The 24206-nt window shown below is 40.8% G+C and overlaps 1 protein-coding gene across 1 annotated transcript; it reads right to left on the bottom strand.

Moving 5' to 3' along the window:
- Positions 1-941: 941 nt before the first annotated feature.
- LOC134676597 (charged multivesicular body protein 7) lies at positions 942-24018 on the bottom strand. Its single transcript, XM_063534991.1, has 12 exons — positions 23607-24018; positions 21768-21987; positions 19554-19728; positions 16206-16372; positions 6703-6839; positions 5841-5928; positions 4225-4363; positions 3652-3822; positions 3325-3446; positions 2432-2575; positions 1808-2375; positions 942-1125 (listed from the first exon to the last, which is right to left on the bottom strand). The coding sequence occupies exons 1-12, from the start codon at positions 23876-23878 to the stop codon at positions 959-961; spliced, it is 2370 nt and encodes a 789-aa protein (XP_063391061.1). The 5' UTR covers positions 23879-24018; the 3' UTR covers positions 942-958.
- Positions 24019-24206: the final 188 nt, after the last annotated feature.

The raw sequence follows: 24206 nt of genomic DNA, 5'->3' as shown, positions 1-24206 counted from the left end.
AATAAAACTGCAAATTATAGCAAACATTGTTTTTTGTTTTTTTTTATAGGCGTAGTGGCAGAGTGTCATTACGAACCATAAAGCCAATACTGCCTCTAGTTTTTTTTAAATGGATGAATGCCACGATGCTGTGTCACAATTATCTGTGAAATGAAAATTAAAAAAGAGGACTTTGCCGGCCTAGGCCTGCAAGATTTGTATGAAATTCCATTAACTACCTTTTGTCCTAGCCGCACCTGAAACGTCATACTTCGCAGCCTATTATAAGGAACATAACATTAATATTTCATTGCATGTTTGAGAAAATTATATTAATGTTAAAGTAGGTTTAAGTTTGAATTGTTTTAACGTTAGATTCTGAGCAACATAACTGTTATTATTCATTAGTGGAAACTGTGTGGCTTGTGAATGTGCTATCTGATTTACTATATGTGTTGTTTTTGCCTGTTTGTTTCCCAAAGGTTTAAATAAATAAATAAATAATTTAAAAAAGCTATAACTCCCTAGAGAGTTATAGCTTTTTTTCACAATACACAACTCCCGCGGGAACAATATAAGCTTTTGTCCTTCAATATGCCTGCATGAAATAAGGTATTCTTCCAGCAAATGTGATGTGATGAAATAGATATTCTCGAACCTACTCCAGCTCCAGCCCTAAAAACCTCGAAATCGACTACCATGACGATTCACAAATGTCTCTGGCGGATAAATCTGTCAATTCGTAGGGAGTTAGATTTTTTTTTTATTATGAATGAGCTTACTCATGGTCACAGACTAGCCGAGGCGTAGACGTGGCCTACGATGGAGCGAGCTCGCCCAGAAGGTGCCTGTTCACTCTTGATTTGAAGGTTGCCGGGTTATAAGAACACGGAAATATAGACGCCGGCAAGGAATTCCATTCCTTGGCAGTAATACCAAGTATAGTTGGCTTGGTTGAATTTAAAGAATTCAAGGCCACTTACCTAGTGTATTGTGTACTAGAGCTGAAAGAGTTGTTAAGAGTATTACAGTTGTCGTCTCTACTATTGTAGAGCCATACTCCGGAGTGGGGCTTGTGGTCGCGGACTTGGAAATCCGAGCTGTATAGCTTCGCTGGCATGGTGAAGTCAATGTTGAAAGGTTGACCTGGGAATAATAGTATAATTAGCATGTCATCTACTTAAGCTTTGAACCTATAGCAAAGAGAATGGAGTGTATTAATGTATAGAGGCGGATTGTTAAATTAAATTATGTAGCTACAGTACACTTGACTTACTATAAGACATGCTAGCTCGGTAAGTAGTACCGAGCTACTAACAATGGCGATGTATGCAGCTCGGGTGCGCGCGACCCACCCCTCGCACCCCGCACGATTGCCCTGTCTAGACGGTTTAGTCGAATGACTGTGTTGTTTTATAGACTGTAGCAGGGGTCTCCAAACTAAGGCCCGGGAGAAATAATACATTGTGCATTAAGGGCGGTAAACAAGAATTAAGAACGAGTGTGAATTGAAGCCGGAAGCAAAAGGCGAGGACTTAATTAACACGAGTAATTAATTCTTGTACCGCCCGTGACACAGTTTTTCATCACACTTGTGAAGAAACTAGGGGAAAAAATAAAACTACTGTCAAAGTTCTTAAATAACCCACCACTCACCAATATAAATACTCACCGGGGTGTAGTCTGTCATCCAATCGTAGTTCGTCGTAACTGCGGTCCGGGTTGTTGTTCCAAGTGGTGTCGGGGCGGAGGCATTCAGTGCTGGGCGGGTACTAGCTTTGAGATGGCTTCGGAGAGGCTTCGGGGTTAATGTGAGATGAACACTCACCGGGGTGTAATCTGTCATCCAATCGTAGTTCGTCGTAACTGCGGTCCGGGTTCTTGTTCCAAGTGGTGTCGGGGCGGAGACATTCAGTGCTGGGCGGGTACCAGCTTTGAGATGACTTCGGAGAGGCTTCGGGGTTAATGTGAGATGAACACTCACCGGGGTGTAATCTGTCATCCAACCGTAGTTCGTCGTAGCTTCGGTCCGGGTTGTTGTTCCAAGTGGTGTCGGGACGGAGGCATTCAGTGCTGGGCGGGTACCAGCTTTGAGATGACTTCGGAGAGGCTTCGGGGTTAATGTGAGATGAACACTCACCGGGGTGTAATCTGTCATCCAATCGTAGTTCGTCGTAGCTCCGGTCCGGGTTGTTGTTCCAAGTGGTGTCGGGACGGAGGCATTCAGTGCTGGGCGGGTACCAGCTTTGAGATGACTTCGGAGAGGCTTCGGGGTTAATGTGAGATGAACACTCACCGGGGTGTAATCTGTCATCCAACCGTAGTTCGTCGTAACTCCGGTCCGGGTTGTTGTTCCAAGTGGTGTTGGGACGGAGGCATTCAGTGCTGGGCGGGTACTAGCTTTGAGATGGCTTCGGAGAGGCTTAGGGGTTAATGTGAGATGAACACTCACCGGGGTGTAATCTGTCATCCAATCGTAGTTCGTCGTAGCTCCGGTCCGGGTTGTTGTTCCAAGTGGTGTCGGGGCGGAGGCATTCAGTGCTGGGCGGGTACCAGCTTTGAGATGGCTTCGGAGAGGCTTTGCGTTCAGGTTTCGCTACAAAGTAAAAAAAAAAGTTGTAAAACTTATAGATCGGGCACGTCTAATTTACGTTCTGAAGCTCACTATAGTACATTATTGTCGAGGCTCGGAAGTAGCTACTTGCAGGCTGAGGATTCGTTTTAAACGGACGACCTTGGGAGTCCGTTTAATTTAATTGAATCCGAAGCCAGCAAGTAGCCTTCCAGCCGAGTCATATATAGTGCTTTTCTCAAAAATGGTGCAAGAAATATAAATATCATAGAAATATTTTACAAAAGCAACGTTCTTACGTATTTATTTTCACAGAAAAAAGCCCTTGCCGCCTTTTTATTTTTTTAATAAAAAAATTGAAGTGTATTTTTCTGCCGAAAATACGCCAACCTATTTGAGACAGCTAAATAGTCGCGGTACTAATCATCTATTTGGCTGTTTAATGGGCCTGTGCCTTCATTTGATATAGCCATTTCAACTTTTAAAAAGTTTGGAACACGACAAATAATGGAATTTGTATGCAACATTGCAGTCCCAAAATCGAGACTACAATGTTTTTAACTTTTTAATTTTTGACTGACCATAAACTATGCGCTTCGCGACCTATTTTTTAGACGGCAAAGTCGACTTTGCCGTCCATTTTTGAGAAAAAGTTATTTGCAATATTGTTTTTTTACACATAATTATTAATAAAAAAAAATTTTTTTTTATTAGTTCAGCTTAACGGACTTGTCTGACCTGATATTTAGCCATCGTTGAGGTTTGCAGCTCACAGAGCCAGTCTCACCTGTGGGTGTAGGTTCCCAGCCCTCAGCCACAGGGACCCTGGTGCGAGGGGCCATGGGAGAAGCATCCTCGACGCTCAGCTCTAGTTCTGCACTTGCCTGGGTCTGACCTGATATTTAGCCCTCGTTGAGATCTGCAGCTCACAGAGCCAGTCTCACCTGTGGGTGTAGGTTCCCAGCCCTCAGCCACAGGGACCCTGGTGCGAGGGGCCATGGGAGAAGCATCCTCGACGCTCAGCTCTAGTTCTGCACTTGCCTGGGTCTGACTGGTGTTTAGTCATTGTTGAGGTCTGCAGCTCACAGAGCCAGTCTCACCTGTAGGTGTAGGTTCCCAGCCCTCAGCCACAGGGACTCTGGTGCGAGGGGCCCTGGGAGAAGCATCCTCGACGCTCAGCTCGTTCAGCTCGGCGATGACGCGCTCCTCGCCGTCGAACACGAAGTCGGGTTCTGTGTTCTTTTTGGACTGCGGCGTTCTTGGGACGGGGACTGTGGGTATAAGTTGATATTAGTGGTTGTGCGAAATTAATGTTTGAGGTTTTGTGAGAAGATGGATGCACGTGCTTCTACAGTTTAAAATGTGCTAATCATTTATGTTTAGATGTCAATAGGTATTGTAATTTGTGATGAATTGTAAACATATTGTATTCTATCTCTTTAATTTACTGTGTAAGTTAACAGTGGTTTGGTATTTTTACTGTTATGCTGTATAACTTGTTTGAAATAGGTTGATTTATGCGTATGAAAACAGTCATCTTACTACTATTTACTTCAAAACTAAGATTGGACTTATTGCCGTCACTGCTGACGGTCATCCATTAATTGCATCACAGAAAATTTCGATTTATTTGACAATAGGCCCCTATTTAAATTCTCTTTAGTTAAACTAACCTTCTTTCCTCTCGCCGCCGCCAGGCGGCGCTGCGGGGCCGGACAGGAGTTCCCTGAGCTCCTGCTCCAACTCGGCCGCGTCCACGTCTTCCGCGGACCCTGCCAGGGCCTTCTCCACCTCGTTGTATTGCTCCATCACCTGCCAAAGTTACATACATCATCATCATCTCGGCCATAAGACGTCGAGAACATAGGCCTCCCCCTTTTATGGGGGGTGAATGCCATAATCGCCACGCTTGGCAGGCGGGTTGGCGATCGCAGTCGAGTACACCGAATTTGAGGGACGCTGCTGCCCGTCCACCAGTGGTCTTGGACGTAGTTTAAGGACATACCCGGGTCCAGTTACATACAACCAGAGAAATATAGTAAGATAAGAGTGCACACTCCATACATCAGTTCTGGTACCAAAAATATTAGTATTTTCATGGTCGACATCTAGCATCGAGTAGCGGAATACTGTCAATACGAAGTACTGTCAAGTGACAATAGATGTAGCACCGACCGGAAACTCTAATCTTAAGACTTTCCGGTGTTACAGATATCCCCATCTGCAGAGCATGCATGGAGGCAGAGGAGACAGCCGCCCACGTCATTCTCGAATGCCCAGGGGTGGCAGAATACCGGGCACAACACCTCGGCTCACCGGGGTCTCTCCCAGAAGTCGTCGGCAACGTCAAGGGTCTGCTAGACTTCTTGGTAGAGTTGGGTTGGCAAGAATAGTGCCGCCAACCCATCACGCAAAATAGGCGCAATAATATGACGTCGAGTTGCGTAAACCAAGCCCGCGAAAACCTATAACCTATATAAGACTTTCCGGTCGGTGCTACATCTATTGTCACTTGACAGTACTACTACTACTACTTAAAGTACTGATAATGCCGCTACTCGATGCTAGATGGCGACTATGAAAATATTAATCTATTTGGTACCAAAACTGATGTATGGAGTAAGCACTCTTGTCTTACTATATTTCTCTATGATACAACATGTGTATCCACTCAAATTAAACATTTCTGACGTTTCCAACCAAAATGTACCACATTGTCAGTTGTCGATAAGGTTCATTTCAAATTGAAGCTATATGGAAATAGCGCCTTATTTACAACCGACAATAACCTTTTGGTAGATTGGCACATTTTAGGGTGATATGATATTCCATTTGTGTAATATTATTTTCTGTTGCCGCTATAACAACAAATACTAAAAACAAAATAAAATAAATATTTAAGTGTGGCTCCCATACAACAAACGTTGTTTTTCTTGCTGTTATCTGCGTAATCGTACGGAATCCTTCGTTCGCGAGTCCGACTCACACTTGTTCGTCTTTCAAACCATTTAATAACTATAAAAGTATTGGTCACTCAGTAATATTTTCTAGGAGGTAATTGCACAAAAGATCCCTATTCTGCCCTGCTAAGCCAAGTGGCGCTATCTCAAAAGAAAATCCATTGCTAATTTTATACTTTAGTTTCTATAACTGAGAATTCCATTTTCAAAATCATTTGTTTTTGAGATAGCGCTTTTCGGCTTAGCAGGGCAGTATGGGTCGAAGTGTATCCTCATGGGCCCCCGAAAACAATAAGATAAGATAAGATTGGTCACTCAGTTGATATTACCTCCTTGAGATCGTCCATAGTGTCGTGCACGGCGTCCTCATCGAGACCTCCCTCTTTCATGCCGCGCTTCAGCGCTTGCGATGACACCCTGGAATATAAAACATAATTTCTATAATACTAGTTGCCGACTTTTTGGATGGAGTTTTTGGATGAGACTAGCCCAGGACCGGGATAAGTGGCGTACACGAAGAGAGGCCTATGCTCAGCAGTGGGCGACTTAAGGCTAGAATGATGATGATGAGTTGCCGACCTGAGGTAAACTATATTATTATTTTGCTCGCACAGAATACATAATAGTACTAGGTACAGAAGACTCACTCTCTGACAAAACGCGTCTGTTATATTCAGGACAGATATGGCCGCTAGGTGGCGACGGCGTCACGCGCTGCTTATGGCTTTCCCCAAAATTGGGGTGGGACGGATGTACTTTTAGCTACCTGTAGCAAAGCGACGAAATCGCGGAGTGAGCCACGCCTGACTTGAGGTAAACTATATTATTATTTTGCTTGGGGCAGGACAAACATGTGAGGATTCTATACAAGTGATAGTCTAACCCCACCTTACCTTAATCCAAGGTGTTTTATTATTATTTGTATTTCTTTTCCATATATCTCGGGACCATGGGGTCCCGGACCTTTGGGAGGCGTACGTGGGGCCGAAGCCAACAGCGCAGAGGCCCTTTAAGACACTTTAATCTAAAATCAAGGGATACACGTGGCGGATACCATCCCCGAATTGCAGACGAGTCTGTTGCCCAACTACAAAACTACCCTGGCCTCGCCCTCAGCGATGGAGGCCTCGCGAGCCAGCTTGTTGGCCTCGGTCTTCAAGCTCGCCTGTCAATTACAAAGATGGTACTAACTTGTATGTGTCGACGATGGCGCTAGTGGTGTCCACTTCTCGCATCTGCTGTAACAGTTGCTTTACGTTCTGCAGCGCGCCGTCCGTGTGGTCGATGCGTTGCTGCAATTTGTGTTTCCGACGGAGGTGGTTCTTAGCCTGTTATACAAAAATGGAGTTAAATATTTATTTTTTTACAGATAAGATTTAGGGCCAGTTGCATCAAACTGTCTGTCACCATTAAAGCGTTCGCTAAATTTTATTGTATGGGAAGTTTCATACTACACTGCTGATTAACGTGATTCAGTCCGTTAAATGTGGTTGGTGCAACTGGCCTTAATTGTATTACCTTTAACGAAATTAAGATGATAAATACACACACATATGCAATTATACTCGAGTATATCAGCCTTAAGTGCATGTTGTCACTTGCGGTCTGTCTTGCTCTTTTCCAATATGGCGATATTGGATATGATATTAACCCTTAAATGCATGGTGTACGGTGCATCGTACATTACAAAAATATCTAATTTTGTATATAATTAGATAAAATCTATTTATTCCTATATATTATTTCAATAGTAAAACCAATCCGTTTTCCGATTTTTTACTTATATTAACGAATATTTTAATTTATAAAAATTACATTCGTTTTAAGACGAAATGTCGGAAAATTTTAAAATATCCAGAGTTTGATGATTTTTAGTATGTGATTTTGGACGTTTCTTTTGGGGTTTGTAATTATTTTATATTTAAAAACTTTATCATATGTGTATCTAAAATAGTGAATCTTTCTGATGGTAGTAAGATTTTTCATATATCTCTTCCTGATAATTATATATTTACATAAATATGATTTAGCCTTATGCAACTTCTAACACTGATTTCGCAGTGAAAATCGATGTTATATTTTTTTTACCATTTTTTCCATAATCAGCAAACAATTACGTAACACATATTAATACCGGGCAAAAAGAAAAATTCACGCATTTAAGGGTTAAGAAAGTTTAAATAGTGTTCCAATAAAGAATACAGCATTAATTTATTGTGTGTTTTTCCAAGCTATTACAACATATGTCTGCACCTCTAGCACAACTGGCCGCGACAGGCGTGAGAAGTGACAGATCGGCGCGACTTGGCGGCTTGTCGCGTGTTGGCAGCACAACTCACGCGCGAGAGCCGCGACAAACTCGCGATCAGGTGTCACTGTCAGAAAATGACAACTATCGCGACTTTGAACTAAAATCCTTAGCACAACTGCCTATTTTGAGACAAAATATTCTCTCGTCTTTATGTCAATCCGCGAGTCGAAGTCTACGCGACTTTAGAACGCGACTCGCTCTCGCGGGTGGTTTGCTTGTACTTTTTTAACTAAACTCATGATAATTATAACTTAAAAACAAGTTTCATATATTATGTAATAATATAATTTGTATAATTACTTATTGCCCTAAGGAATAAGGAAGTATGGAACAATCACTAAATGCGCTTTACGCACTCATATATCGATTATGCACGGTGATACCTACAAGTACCACAACACACCCATCATGTTTACAACTTTAATTTCAAACAGCTAGCTTGTAGGTACTCAATTAAGTAATTAGGTACATATGTAGGATTTTTAAATTTCAATTCAGGTTCGTAAGTTTGTAAAAGTAATCCTAAGACTTCCTTACACAAAACTTTCATCAACCTAACAACGGAGCCCGCTTGCTTGTACATAAATGAAGCCGATGAGGTGGGTAGGTACAAATGTTCAAAACAAACTATCTAACATATTAAGTAAGCCATAGTATTAGTAGTAATATTTAGGATCACGGTTAAATGTCTAATTTCAACAATCTCTTACTATTTAGGTACCGTTTGGAACCTTCCTCGACTTCAACAAAACATACCTACATGTGGCCTGTGCCCGCTGCATCGTACTGTAACAGAATGATGTAATACGTGGCTATAACAGGATCATGTCCGGCTCAAAATAATGCTTTGTATGAAATATTATCAGTCAACACCCACTAAACCATTCCGTCCCCTGCCAACACCATACCGTGACGTGACTGGACCGAGCCGACCAACAATATTTTGAAGGAATCGTTACGCTCATGTCATAGTCTGCGTAGGTAGCATAGGTACGGTTATCATATGGTCTACCAGGGGTCCCTTTGTTTCCCATAAAGTTTTAAGTCATAATGTATTGTTTGTCATATAATCGTTAGTCATAAAACTGAAACCGTTAACTTATCAGGATTTTCCTAAGGTTATTCTATAGATAGGTTAGGTTAGGTTAGGTTTGTTTTATGGCACTCCTGAAAAGTTACGCGTTTCTGAGAAAAACCAATTATGACTAACGAAAATTCGGACAAACAATACATTATGACTTAAAACTATTTGGCAAACAATAGAGACCCGGTCTACCATATTGAAACTCCTCTAGATAATACCCGTGTTCTAGATGTTTCACTTCATGTTTGACAGGGCCTGATACGATCATGCTATGATACGTTGCTGTCAACATTAGGTATGAAGTGGGCCTTGGGGAGCTAATTAATAATGGCTTCTAGGAGTTCTAGGTACTTACCTACCTACTTTATTTTTGTTTCTTTTCAGGTAAAAATACAGGAGAGAAAAAAAAACAATATATATTTAAATTAATAGTATATTGCTTTGCCTTATATATTCTTGCAATATTCGACTTCTTATTATTAAACCTAATATATATTAACATCTAGAACCACTATAGAGAAATTGTAAGAATCTTCTTTACTACCCTTGAAAAGTATTTTCTCTCTTCCTTTTTCTTCGACATGCGGCGTAGGACAATTAAATATCACCCTGGAAAGAAAATTTATTTGTAGACAATAAAATATGGTCATGACTTCATCGAGGACTATTATGAAATAAGCTTTTCATATCAATTTGTCAAATCGTAAACAGTTAGGTACACAGTATACAAACATGCCATCCATTATTGGCACAAGAAAAACTATATGAAACTTATTTGAGAGTTACTGTGGCAGCTTAGATAGGTACGCCATAACCATTAGGGTTATTATTAATAGTTCACTTCCTCGGTGGTGTTCTTAAAGCTAAAGCGCTTCTCACATCTTAGTTAATTTAGAAAAGGGGACAGCTCCGCGTTTGAAACCTACAAGCTTGCCTAGTGTGTTTCTTTTCCTGAATCTCCACTTCGGGTCCCGTTGGCAGGTTCCTGTTAATAATAGTTTCCTTTGGGTGCTGGGATATCAATCGTGTCTAGGATAATGCTGAACTTATTCTGAAAAATAAAACACTATTTACAACAGGAATATGAGAACAAAACCAATAATAGCAATTTCATTATTATATTTACTTACAAAAATATTTTATTTAAAAGGTATATTAAACAGAAATTTTTAAACAATATATATTTTAAGAAATATTATCAATATTAAGTATATAAGGAAGGCTCTATTACTTACATTTTTTCATATTTTTTCCCGTAATTAAATGTTGACAAAATTTGAAAGTTCCTTGACTTTGACAGGAAATACTTAACCATCGACAAAAAACTAGATTTTTTACCATCAAAGAACGAATGATTTAGCGCATCCCTGGTTTCCGATTCAGTGTTGCCACTTGCAAATATCGATTTGTTTAGACTTTGATTTCGCCGGGTAACACTGACGAGTCGCGCCGCGACTTTGAGTTCTCTACGCGGCTGTTGCAGTCGCGGGTACAAGTTATGCTACGGAAATCGACAGATTTGACAGCCGCGGGAATGGCGACTCGAGTCGCGGTCTAAGTCGCGGATGCAAGATGTGCTAGAGGTGCTGGTGTCGCTTTCTAACTGCAACCATATTATAAAGGGGCCCACTGATTAACAATCCGCCGGACGGTATCGGCCTGTCAGTTGTTCGGAACTGTCAAAATTTTGTTCTAACTGACAGGCCGATACCGTCTGGCGGACTGTTAATCAGTGGGCCCCTTTTGTAGCGATGCTACATACTTGCCTAAGATAGATACATACTTTTCCATACAGGATAACCTGTACAACATGACTGTCGCATTTCCAACAGAATAACATACACCAGAGTATGACACTTATGTAAAGCTGTAATGTACCTTCTCAGCTGTAGGTTGATTAACATATCTTGCCTCCTGGCTAACTGGCTTCGAGGAGACAAGTCCAAAGAGCATGCCACTCGAACGGAACTTGTCACCTAGATTGTGCAGAGATTGCTGGACCAAACCTGGCTTCATGCATATCAAAACGATCCTCGTGGTCTACTCTAACTGCCCAAGTAGGTCACATCCTAATTTAATTTGTATTTTAGAATCATTTTCGGAATTTTTATGAAACATAAATTGCGATTTGGACGGTGTTAATGAGTTGAGATTTTTGACAGGTGAACTGTCAGAAAATAAGTTACGCGTTTAGTTACCGCATCGGAAGGAAGATATTCTGAATGAAGCAATGTAGAAAACAGTAATAAAAAATATAATTATTAGTAATTATTATTAACCACTTAAAATATTACAAGTATTAACGAGCATTGATATTTTTCGAGAATCATTTGATTTAGAAAAGATTTAAGTTGGTTTGACGTTTAATGTGTTGATGTGAATCGAAACGCAACGTGTCCGGGAGGATTTTATTTCGAACTGTCACTTACACTTGGACTTGGAATGGGAATACGCTAGGATGTAGATGGTTTCTAATTAAAGATTAAGAGGGATTGCCTCGTCTCCTTCCGCCGCCTGGTCCGGCTGGTGGGAGACCGATTTGTAAAGTGCGTATATCGCTGTGCGTGAATTGTGCGCGTGATTTACTTAGTGCGTCCCGTGTCGCCGATGGACATGAGCACGGTTGGTGATCGTGTTCCCTGGCGCGCTGTTGCGCGTCCCCGATTTTGCTGAGCGTCATGCTGACGCTGCTTCTACGCCGTAGGACGCGGCCTCGACCTGCAGGCCGTGTGTCGGATGGCTATGCTGCCGTCCGACGACTCCAAGGTGTCTTCGTGCGGGTCCTCCCCGTGAAAGTCCGAGCGCCGCGGGTTGTTCTCGCCTTAGCTTGTCACAGCTGGGGCTCGATGAACGCCCGCCGCTGATCTACGTCGATCTGTCTGCTACGCTAAGTTCCAGGATGAAAGCTACACCCGGTATCCGTGAGTGCACTAGACTTTCGTTTTAGGTTTTGGCCAAAACTCCGCGTTTCGCCCGTCTCGCGATCGTAGATTAAGGTTTACTATGGTGTCACCCCATAACCGCCAACGGTTTATAAAAACAGATTGTATTTTGAGTAGCGCCCGCCCTAAAGCGGAGTGCCTTGTAAGTAGTTAGCGGAGTATATTAAATTGCATGTCAGATATTTCGTTTTGTCTTTTCAATACCTTACCAAGTTCCCATTAACCAGGTTAGAATAACAAGAGGACCCTTGTACTCCAATAGTCCAATGTTTTATCGCGGATCTTATCCGAGGCATTACTTCCATTAAGTATTTAAACATTTAAAACATTATTATTTTTTATTCACCACAGTGCCAGCACTACTTTAAATTTTTTATTTTTTATTCACGACAATGGCGCCCGAAGAAAGCTTAAATTAAATATATAGCCTGGTTACTGTGAGCTTGGGGAGCGATAACATAAATTTATAAAATTTTTGTCATTTAAAAAACTTAATATTTAAAAAATTGAGTGAAATTATTTGCTTTAAAAATATAATATTAATTAATTTGTAAGTTTACTTGTGACAGGGTAGCAAATTCATCAATTATTACAATTATTATTAGGCTACACTATGACTAATTAGCATAGCGCTCAGCCACATATTATTTTTTCACCATGCTCCATTTGAGAGGTAGGTAATTTATTTTAACACTTCCTCTATAAAGTGAAGTGTTACCAATTTATTATACTTTATTACATACCCTGACACAAGCAAACCATTTTTTCTACCGACATGCCGGACGGGGAAGGAGAGGAATTTTATGAAGTAGGAGGGAGGGGGATACCTTATCTACTCACCCCTACCCATGCCTAATGCCTCATTGTTTAATACGCGACCATGGGGTGCCGCGTTAGACAACCACCCGCCCGACCCACCCATTTCAAAAGTATTAAAATATTTATTCATTTTTATTTCTCAAACCAACTCAAACTTTTCACTCCGGTGACTTAGTATGATAGACGAGACACTCTAAATTTCTTTGTTTTTGACTTATTCGGTTCTAAATAGAACTACTTTATAGAACTTAAATGTTCATATTATTTGTTTTTGTTTTTTTTTTTGAAACTTGAGGAAATTGGTCTTAGAATCAACCTCAATTTCAGCTATCTTAGTATAGCATTTCTTAAAGTTCTGCTGAAACATGCACCATTTGTATTCGCTAAAGGTAGGGACATGTTGTTGAACGGCATGCTGCATTCCATTTGGAGTAGTATTCCTGATTCGTCACACAACCTCCGAATTTCCGACTGCTAGAGCAAACCGCTTTGTAGTTAAGGTAATCTGAAAAAATCAGTTACCATTTAATTTTAAAGCATTGGTTCAGTGACATTATGCTCAATATTATATTTTACAAGGTGTATTTTCAAGTTAGTAACTTATTTTTTATTCGGGTGAACTCAGGTAACAACCCATTTTTTTGAGTACGCGTACCTCCTTGACTCATTTGGTCAAGATTTTTTTTCAAGCGTTTCCAGGGAAACCAAATTTTTTTGTGACTACACACCCTAAGGGTCCAGGGTGATGTAATTATATTGGATATAATTCACAGACTTAGACATGAAAAAGAAAACTAAGTTTTTTTTTTCACTTAGTGTAAGCCCGCTGGCTACACATTGGGATTTGACTTGAGTGTGAGCTACAAGTTAGCCTCCACTATTGTTAAGATAATCTGTAGATATAAATTAGCAACTAGTTCCCACATTACACTAAGGTACTAGTAATTTAATTTTGTAGTCATAGGCATGCACATAGTAGGGCATGCCATATTAAAACTTAATAATTAGTATTGCATTAGGTATATGACTACTTGTAATATACTAAATAGTAAGAATATATAAATATAGTTGAAAATACTTAATATTTAAATTGGATTTAAATACTTTAGTGAATCTTAGAATAGGGAGTTAGCTTATTATTATTTATGTTAAATAGTGGCTAGACCAGTCAATATAGGATTACTTGAATTAACAAAATATTTTTTAGTTATATTGCAGAAACTACAGTGTAGTGGCCATGCACTGTGATTTCTAATAGAGTTAACATTTAGAAATAAAACTCACAGTCCCAGAGATGGACATAGATAAATTAAGTTTTAATTATATTTAGCATGCACAATAAATAACAGTCAAAGCTTACTGTTAAACAGATAGACGTATCTGCATGCATAATTAACGTCCTAATGGACTCGTTGAGTAGGTATCCGGTTAATTTATTTTTCTCCGGTTACCCCGGCTGCCTCGGTTAACCGGTGCTTAACCTCTTTGCCGAGAGAGGGGATATTGTAGCGATGCTACATACTTGCCTAAGATAGATACATACTTTTCCATACAGGATAACCTGTACAACATGACTGTCGCATTTCCAACAGAATAACATACACCAGAGTATGACACTTATGTAAAGCTGTAATGTACCTTCTCAGCTGTAGGTTGATTAACATATCTTGCCTCCTGGCTAACTGGCTTCGAGGAGACAAGTCCAAAGAGCATGCCACTCGAACGGAACTTGTCACCTAGATTGTGCAGAGATTGCTGGACCAAACCTGGCTTCATGCATATCAAAACGATCCTCGTGGTCTACTCTAACTGCCCAAGTAGGTCACATCCTAATTTAATTTGTATTTTAGAATCATTTTCGGAATTTTTATGAAACATAAATTGCGATTTGGACGGTGTTAATGAGTTGAGATTTTTGACAGGTGAACTGTCAGAAAATAAGTTACGCGTTTAGTTACCGCATCGGAAGGAAGATATTCTGAATGAAGCAATGTAGAAAACAGTAATAAAAAATATAATTATTAGTAATTATTATTAACCACTTAAAATATTACAAGTATTAACGAGCATTGATATTTTTCGAGAATCATTTGATTTAGAAAAGATTTAAGTTGGTTTGACGTTTAATGTGTTGATGTGAATCGAAACGCAACGTGTCCGGGAGGATTTTATTTCGAACTGTCACTTACACTTGGACTTGGAATGGGAATACGCTAGGATGTAGATGGTTTCTAATTAAAGATTAAGAGGGATTGCCTCGTCTCCTTCCGCCGCCTGGTCCGGCTGGTGGGAGACCGATTTGTAAAGTGCGTATATCGCTGTGCGTGAATTGTGCGCGTGATTTACTTAGTGCGTCCCGTGTCGCCGATGGACATGAGCACGGTTGGTGATCGTGTTCCCTGGCGCGCTGTTGCGCGTCCCCGATTTTGCTGAGCGTCATGCTGACGCTGCTTCTACGCCGTAGGACGCGGCCTCGACCTGCAGGCCGTGTGTCGGATGGCTATGCTGCCGTCCGACGACTCCAAGGTGTCTTCGTGCGGGTCCTTCCCGTGAAAGTCCGAGCGCCGCGGGTTGTTCTCGCCTTAGCTTGTCACAGCTGGGGCTCGATGAACGCCCGCCGCTGATCTACGTCGATCTGTCTGCTACGCTAAGTTCCAGGATGAAAGCTACACCCGGTATCCGTGAGTGCACTAGACTTTCGTTTTAGGTTTTGGCCAAAACTCCGCGTTTCGCCCGTCTCGCGATCGTAGATTAAGGTTTACTATGGTGTCACCCCATAACCGCCAACGGTTTATAAAAACAGATTGTATTTTGAGTAGCGCCCGCCCTAAAGCGGAGTGCCTTGTAAGTAGTTAGCGGAGTATATTAAATTGCATGTCAGATATTTCGTTTTGTCTTTTCAATACCTTACCAAGTTCCCATTAACCAGGTTAGAATAACAAGAGGACCCTTGTACTCCAATAGTCCAATGTTTTACTGCGGATCTCATCCGAGGCATTTTTCCCATTAACTATTTAAACATTTAAAACCTTATTATTTTTTATTCACTACAACACACTTTAGAATCTAATTATTTTTTATTCACGACACTTTACACTTTATATTCTCGCGTTTTGTACACATAATTAATGTCATCAACGGGTCTACCTAACGCGAATATATTTCATTATTTTACCTTTTTTTTTTCAGCCAAGTTGCACGGCCACGGAAGAATGACGTCACAGCAATTTTTTTTAGTATTAAAAGAGAAGTTACATTAATTATTGTTACTTAACTGCCAAACTGCATAGCAGGAAACCGCATAATGCATAATGGAAACCCACGCGCGTAATGGTTGTGTTAGACCCATTACCGAAATTAATTATGCAACCATATCGCTCGGTAATATGGTTCAATTTTGATTGGAAGTAAACAACACACCTTACATTGGTAATTGACAGCAATTTTCATGGTTCTGATGCTTTGTGCCACTTTCGCCTTTCTGGCTTGGTGATATGGTTCAATTTCGATTGGAAGTAAGCTAAGCTACATAACTTACTGCAAGTCTGTTGCCCAGCTGCAAAGCTGCCCTGGCCTCGCCTTCAGCGATGGAGGCCTCGCGAGCCAGCTTGCCGGCCTCGGCCTCCAGCCTCGCCTCGGCCGCTACCAAGCGCACCAGGGCCTCGTCCGTCTCAGTGACTGGCGTCGCTTTCTTGTTCGGCTCAGCTGCAAAAAATATTTAATATTATACCCTCCTAAGGCCCGGCCATACAAATGAATAATGCAAAATTATCCACAGAAATTTGAACCTACAATGTAGGAAATAGAGTTGATTTTGCGTTGTTCAAAAACTGAACGAAACAAAATAAACACAACACTGTTCCAATCGAATATGATTTAAATTTTATTGAACTGTATAAGTACTATAGGTAGGACCTTGGGCCTTAGGAGGATACTACCCGTTCGCTTCAAGTTGGCCGTTACCTCCCGGCCTCCCCCGCTCAAACCCCTCTGACGCCTTGTCTACTCGGCTATCACAGCTTTACAAAAACTTTTATTACTTACATTTAATACTATCACAAATAATATTAAATAAAGTACAATATAGCACGAAATTATTTTTTATAACAGCCAGTGTGCCACCATAATTGGTCAGCGATAAGTGGAACAATGAATGGCAATGGGCAGGCCACATTGCACGCAGAGAAGATGGCCGATGGGGTCGAAAAGTGCTCGAGTGGAGACCACGGACTAGCAAGCGCAGCAACGTCCACCCACAAGATGGACAGACGACCTTGTTAAGGCCGCCGGACGACGCTGGATGCGGGACGCTTCCAACCGGCACGAATGGAGGTCCAAGGGGGAGGCCTATGTTCAGCAGTGGACGTCTTATGTCCGAGATGATGATGAAGTGTAACAAAAGTTACAGATATAACACTTTAAACTCTCGCGTTTTGTACACATATTCAATTACACAAACGGGTCTACCGCGATATAACCGCCGCGGGTCTTTCCGTGACCACAGCTGGTGCAACTCAGCTGAAACGTCGGAATTAAAGGTAAAAACAATGAAATTATATCGCGGTAGACCCGTTTGTGTAATTGAATAAAAGTTACAGAGCCTCGGTCGTCGCCGGCGAGTCGCGTGTCTATCGGTGTTCTATCGGATACATTCTGGAGAGTGCGCACAAGAGCTGCATGACCTGATCCCACCTTCCCCTTTACCATTATCGGGCGTCCAGGAGTGGGGAGCGAATGCACCCGTTCGTTGTTAACATTAGGGTTCCGTACCCAAAGGGTAAAACGGGACCCTATTACTAAGACTTCACTGTCCGTCCGTCCGTCCGTCTGTCACCAGGCTGTATCTCACGAACCGTGATAGCTAGAGAGTTGAAATTTTCACAGATGATGTATTTCTGTTGCCGCTATAACAACAAATACTAAAAACAGAATAAAATAAAGATTTAAATGGGGCTCCCATACAACAAACGTGATTTTTGACCAAAGTTAAGCAACGTCGGGAGAGGTCAGTACTTGGATGGGTGACCGTTTTTTTTTTGTTTTTTTTTTGCATTATGGTACGGAACCCTTTGTGCGCGAGTCCGACTCGCACTTGCCCGGTTTTTCCATTTGTCCGCACAAAACGATTTGCCTCATCTGTTTTGGTAAGGACGGCTAAGGAATGGAATGCGCTCCCATCATCTGTATTCCCTGAGACATATGACCTCGGCCTCTTTAAAGCAAGAGCAGGGGTGCGAAACTCCTGACTTCGGTCAAACTCGGCTCCGCTCGGCTCAGCATTGCTCCGAGCAATTATTAGGGTTGGCACCACTTGACTTCCTTTAGCGTGCACGATCACAGATAAGATAATCACTTGATTTTTGACAACCCTAAATAGCCGAAAGGGGTAGTGACATATATTAGAAAGGGACAGCATGATTCGACCCTGAACTGCTGTCAAACTTCGTTTTTGTAGGAAGTTTCCTTTCTGTACGGTAGTACTATTAATTATTCTGTGGCAAGAGTGAATAGACTATTACTGACCCGGTGAGCTCCATCTTAGGCTGTCTTCACATTCCATCATGACTAGGGTCAATCGCCGATCAGTTTATTATGTAAAAAAAAAATCAAGACCCACGGGATAGGTTTACATGGCACTCAGTCAACATCTTGTACGGTGCGGACTCTCTCCTCTCTTTGCTCTCTCACTCTTAAATTGGTGTTTGTCAACGATTACTTTGCTTGTCTTGTCTGAGCACACATGGTATTTAACTACTTCTTAGTGACGCACAATAACAATTAACAAGAAAACAAAACGTGCTGCAATTCTTATCTCTTGTTATCAGCGTAATGAAAATAAACATTATTGAAAAATCCGCACGTCCGCGGCATGTAACTGAGGGCGTACCGCGGACCACCTTCGACGTGTTGCATCTCTGTCGCACTGGTAATTTGGTACGTAAGTGTGACAGGGAGGCAACACGTCGGACGTGGTTCGCGGTAGGCCTTCTGTAAGCTTATCTGTTATCTTGTCTTTCAGGTGCAAATGTTTACACCCACCGATTTTCTTTTGTTTATTTGCATACAGAGCAAAAGAGGGCGCTTTGCTAGCTCGTCTCGAGAACTGAGGTATAAGGGCTCATCATAGACTAGGAATCCTCTAGACCGAGTTTAGACCAATTATTTCATGCATTCCGATGATGCCAAAAATGCGGGGGTGCGCGGGACGAGGTGAGCGAAGTCCCGTGCCGTGATTGGTCCGTTCAAAGATACGGACGTCACACAAAGACACTTTCGACTCGAACATGGAGTAAAATTACCGTATGCGTGGCAGAGGGGTTAGTGCGACTATGCTCAGCCTGGAGGATGTTTTGTCTGTGGGGCTCATTTAGACGATGCGAGAACGCGTGCGAGTTTCATTACATTGCGGTTTTTGATCGGTTGGTTGAATTGGACGTAACCAACAGTCCGCATGTAACAGAAACCGCATGCAAGTTCGCGCGCAGTCTAAAGGCCTGTGCACACTAGCTGCGTGTGCGTGACGTGCACGTGCGCGTGCGGCGTTGTAGTATACAGATCCTTATGAGAGACGGCACACCGCTTGCGTGACGTGTGCGACTCCAACATTTTAGCGCACGCACACGTGCACGTCACGCACACGCAAGCCGGTATGCACAGGCCTTAAATCAGCTAAGTCAGACTGTAAAGCCAAAATGTATGAAACAGTCCAATTTTTTTCGTGATTTCAGGGTTGGTCCCATAGTAAAAGTTGCTCAGTATAATCCCAAAACCTCCCTGGCATAAGAAATGCAGTTATTTTATTGGCATGCTGTATAGTTTATAAATTTCATCAAATCAGTCAGGGTTTTCCACACCAAGTTTGGTGCTCAAACGGGCATGCACTCACCCAGTTTGATGACTTCATCCTTCTTGACAGCAGCACCCTGGGCCACTAGGTACCCGAGCAGCATCTCGAAGGTGTCCCTTCCCTGCTGCCACTTGCAGATTTTCATCAGCTCGTCTACGGTTCCTATCCGCTCTGCGTCGTTGGGAAAGTTCTCTAGAAGCTCTGTTGCTTGCTCCTGAGTAAAAATATATATAAAAATAATTGTGTTTTTAGTTTTAAGATATATTTTGTAATAATATGTATGCTAGTTTTAAGGTATTTATCTATGGGCCAATAGTTGCCTGAAAATAAACGTTTTCATTCATTCATTCATTCATAAAATTAGTACAGTTCTTTGCATATAAATAATAAGACCTCTGATTCTTATATTAAAAACACCAACAACTGGTTTTGACATGATGAGATGTATTTTTTTTTATTTGGACATTAAATGATTCTACACAAGGGGTTCCTGTTACATTAAATTAATTCATTTTGTAGACTCCATTTCAATCAAAAATACTAATGAATAGATAAAATAATTTAAAAATAACTTGCTTTTTTTATTGATTACACAGTTTGTTCGACATAGCGACTGCTTTCTTTATGGGTTGTTGTTGGTTGGCTGGCAACCTCATACTTTGCATTTGATGACCTAGCAACATATTGAGCTTTTAGGTTGCATGATGTTGTTGCTGTATCAGGGACCCATCAACCCCTTCATAGAAAAGAGCCTTTAACTGGCTTAGTCGTTTATCCACTCAACCGTCCGGCCCGCGAGACTGTTTTCCTGTCAACCGTCCGGGGTTTTTTAGCGACGCACGCCCCGCGCAGCGCATTCACAAATTTCTACAAAAATTATAACTACACTGCCATCAAATTTTGTTTTAGAGCTAACTATTTTGTTGGGCTACGTTGTCGCATCAAGAGAATTAGTAAATAATGCCGAAATATTCCATTAGATGGCTCTGAAATCAATTCTTTCTTCCACCCCTTTGGATAGTAAGGTTCCCGCGGACGGTTAAGAGCATATTTCTTTCGGATACTATGCTATCGTCGGACGGTCAAGTGGTTATCAAATAGCCCCAATGAAAGGGTCTCATCTTCTTCTCTTCTTCAACCTAGCGTTTTCCCGGCCTAGCTTATGTCATCTATGCTGTCAACGCGCTAGAGACCCAGTCCTTTCACTTTAAAAGTTCAAAATGGAACAAGTGTTATAATTTAATAATCGATATCCCTTAAGAGGTTACCACTTAAGGAAAGTGCAACGAATGGGTATCAGCTTACCCGAATGGGTATCAGCTTACCCGTATTATAAAGAGCTTGAAAAGCCAAATGAAAGGGTTATAGTTAGCAGCGGCTTTTGTAAGCAAAGCCTTATGAAATACTCCTTCCAAAACCCTTGAAGAGGATACCGGGCAGATTATAGATTATATTCAATTACACAAACGGGTCTACCGCGATATAATTTCATTGTTTTTACCTTTAATTCCGACGTTTCAGCTGAGTTGCACGGAAAGACACCTGACGGAACGACTTGACCTGTGGAGACGGAAGACGGAAGCTGTGGTCTTTCCGTGACCACAGCTGGTGCAACTCAGCTGAAACGTCGGAATTAAAGGTAAAAACAATGAAATTATATCGCGGTAGACCCGTTTGTGTAATTGAATATGTGTACAAAACGCGAGAGTTTAAAGTGTTAGATTATAGATTGCACGTATACCTAACTACCCATTGGACCTGCCTATTTTAGTATTTGGGATAGGGGTCATCCATTAATTACATTACACGTTAAGGGGGAGGGAGGGGGTTAAGAAAATGTGACATATTGTGACATGGGGGAGGGGGGAGACACAAACTTTGTGACGTCACTTTAACTTCATCAGTAACCGACAATTTCTTTAAATTATTTTATTTGCTGTACATTTAAATAACAAGTTTTTAAAACGATAATCGTTTTTATTCGTTTAATTTTCTTTCCTAAGCAGTTGTGGGTTATAAAATTACTAATATTTATATCGTCAAAAATATTTTGATAAAATATTAATAATACTTAGGTACTTATTTAATTCGATTTAGCGATTTCGTAGAAAAAATGTGACGTCACACTAGGGGGAGGGGTTTGCCAAATGTGACCAAGTGTGACAAGGAGGGGGGGAGGGGTAAAAAAACCTAGAAATTCGTAAGACGTAATTACAACACAAGGTACAAACTCATTCAAATTAATACTCGTACCTTCACAGCGCTTTCGCACACAAATCTCTGTGTGGAATCAATGCTGGCTTTAGGCAGCCCGTCGCTGTCAATAGCCTGCCGCGCCGGCAGGAGTGAGGTGACAGCAGTCAACGCCAGTGCTGCCGGCTTGAACGCCAAGCGAGCGCCCCAGCGCACCCAACCTTCCGGCCCGTTGTGCAGGATCTGCTGGTACTTTGTTAGGGGTGCTAGCTCACCGTTGCTAAAAGGATAAACAAAAGTACAGTCACCATGTAACAAGGGCAAATAATTAAAACATAGACTGTACTCCTCAAACGGTGACACTTTTGTTCAACAACTTTAAAATATTATGAAATATTTAGACTCCCTATTTTTCATACAAAATAAATATTATCTTCAATGAACGTCATCACCACGCCATATCATTGTGATTGACGTTGCTTGTCACGTCTTAAACATAACAAAATTCGCAATACATTGCGTCTGAGAATAAACTTTAAAGTGTATTTAAAATCAAACCACAAGTTATTCTTAAAAGTCGCTGAACAAATGTTGGTCAGTATGAGGAGAACAGCCTACAGGTTAATTTTTTGCGCATATTACAGGCCACACCCGGTATATCGGACAAGGAGGTCAAAAATATCTTAACATGCACTTTATTTTCTTGATAATAGACGCCTAGTTCAGATGAATTTTTCTTCACCACAGATTGTAACTAACCATTATGTCTAAAATTTTAACTATATCCCATACCCAGGTACTGTTGGGGCATTCCACGAGACTGTCGCTTACATAACGCTTTTGCCTTGTATGGCAGCTACCTCAATAAAATACGTGAATCTCGAAAATATACTGCCAATTTGTTAGCCAAGTCATGAAATATTACCTGACCCAATATCGGTTACTCAGCATTTCCAGAAGTATTAGAAGAATTGCGTTATGTAAGCGACAGTCTTGTGGAATGCCCCTGTTACATAACATAACATATATGATACATACTATACTTCGTTTTTTTTTGCAGTAGAAAAAGACTATGTGATCTAGACATGTCTCTTAATTGAAAAACGCTTTTTTTAAATCAGTAACTATTACTTAAGAAAGCAAAAGAATGTAAATAATTGAATATGATTCATAATTGTTACATATTTGCTGTGACTTATTTTTCAAAAGTGTTTTTCAATAAAAAGACACTTCAAGATTGTTTACCTTTTTTCTAATGCTAAAAAAACGAACTATAACAAAGGCACTAGTTTTGGCACAAACAGTCAGCAAAATCATTTATTGACTCTACATACAAGTTAAACCCATATTATAATTAAGATATGGTTCATAATGGAATGTCTGCTATAATTTAACCATAAAAGGTAGGCATAAGAATACAAACAATGATGCATAGAAAACCATTCTGCCCTGCTAAGCCAAAGAGCGCTATCTCAAAAGAAAATTCATTGCTAACTTATACTTTAGTTTCTATTACTGAGAGTTCCATTTTCTAAATCATTTGTTTTTGAGATAGCGCTATTCGGCTTAGGAGGGCAGCATTATCTATTGCAAATTCTGCATATTCACTCTAGAGGGCAAATATTTGGTGCTTGTTACCAATATTTGTAGTGCACACTGATTTTCACAGTAATTAAATAAAAATACATCATCATCTAATTAATATTTTTATGAAAATCACCACATTTATAAAGGCAATCAATGAAGATTAATGTGGTATATTGTTTTTATAATAAAGTTAATTATTAAACAAAGCAAGTAAACCCGTTTTTCTTAACTTATATTACAGAAAAGCGATGACGCAATCGCACATTGTGTTTAGACACAACACAAGATGCTCGGACTAAGAGAAAACCATACCGGAACATTTCTTCCACCACAATGTCAAGGCAAGCGGGCGTCCGACCCTTCCTCATAAAGGCGCATTTTAAATCCGCCGCAGATACCACTGGGTCCTTTTTCCAGCGGCAATACTGCCTCAGCAGATCAGACCAGAACTTCATCTTCATGTCCCAAGACTCAGGGTTTGCAGTTTTCAAACGAAAAGGTGCAAAAAGTGCATTCATGCGCACATCGTCCGACCAGCATTGTGGAAGCTTGTCCTCAGTGATACAGGTGTCTGGTAAACCCATTGTGGGTTTTAATCAACACTCACTGTTTAAATGTGCACAGTTTTCTATAAATAACGCTGATTTAAAACAAAGACAGTTCATACAGAGACGTCAAAATAAAAATACACACAGCACGGGAACGACAATCCGCCATGCTTTTTTCAAATTTACCACAGGCTATACAGTTATGATATTATTTATGTCAGCTGTATTTTTTAATGAATTTACGCAACGTTTTATAAGTTTACGTACACATTTAACAACTGTATGTTTATGTACGTAATAGTTTTCATAAGAATACAAATCATTTTCAAGTTCCTTATGTAATCATTAATCATCTCTTGTAAAG

Source organism: Cydia fagiglandana, chromosome 24 (genome assembly GCF_963556715.1).
Source record: "Cydia fagiglandana chromosome 24, ilCydFagi1.1, whole genome shotgun sequence".
Lineage (NCBI taxonomy): Eukaryota > Metazoa > Arthropoda > Insecta > Lepidoptera > Tortricidae > Cydia > Cydia fagiglandana.
The sequence above is the reverse complement of the archived record's forward strand: the minus strand, read 5'-3'. Positions and strand labels throughout refer to the sequence as shown.

Excerpts from the sequence above, each read along its gene's own strand:
- LOC134676597 (XM_063534991.1), bottom strand. The coding sequence starts at position 23,878 with ATGGGTTTACCAGACACCTGTATCACTGAGGACAAGCTTCCACAATGC. Across the intron at positions 16,373-19,553 it reads GGATGAAGTCATCAAACTGG|CTGAGCCGAACAAGAAAGCG; the intron begins GTGAGTGCATGC and ends TATTTTTTGCAG. Across the intron at positions 1,126-1,807 it reads GGATGACAGATTACACCCCG|GTCAACCTTTCAACATTGAC; the intron begins GTGAGTGTTCAT and ends TATTATTCCCAG.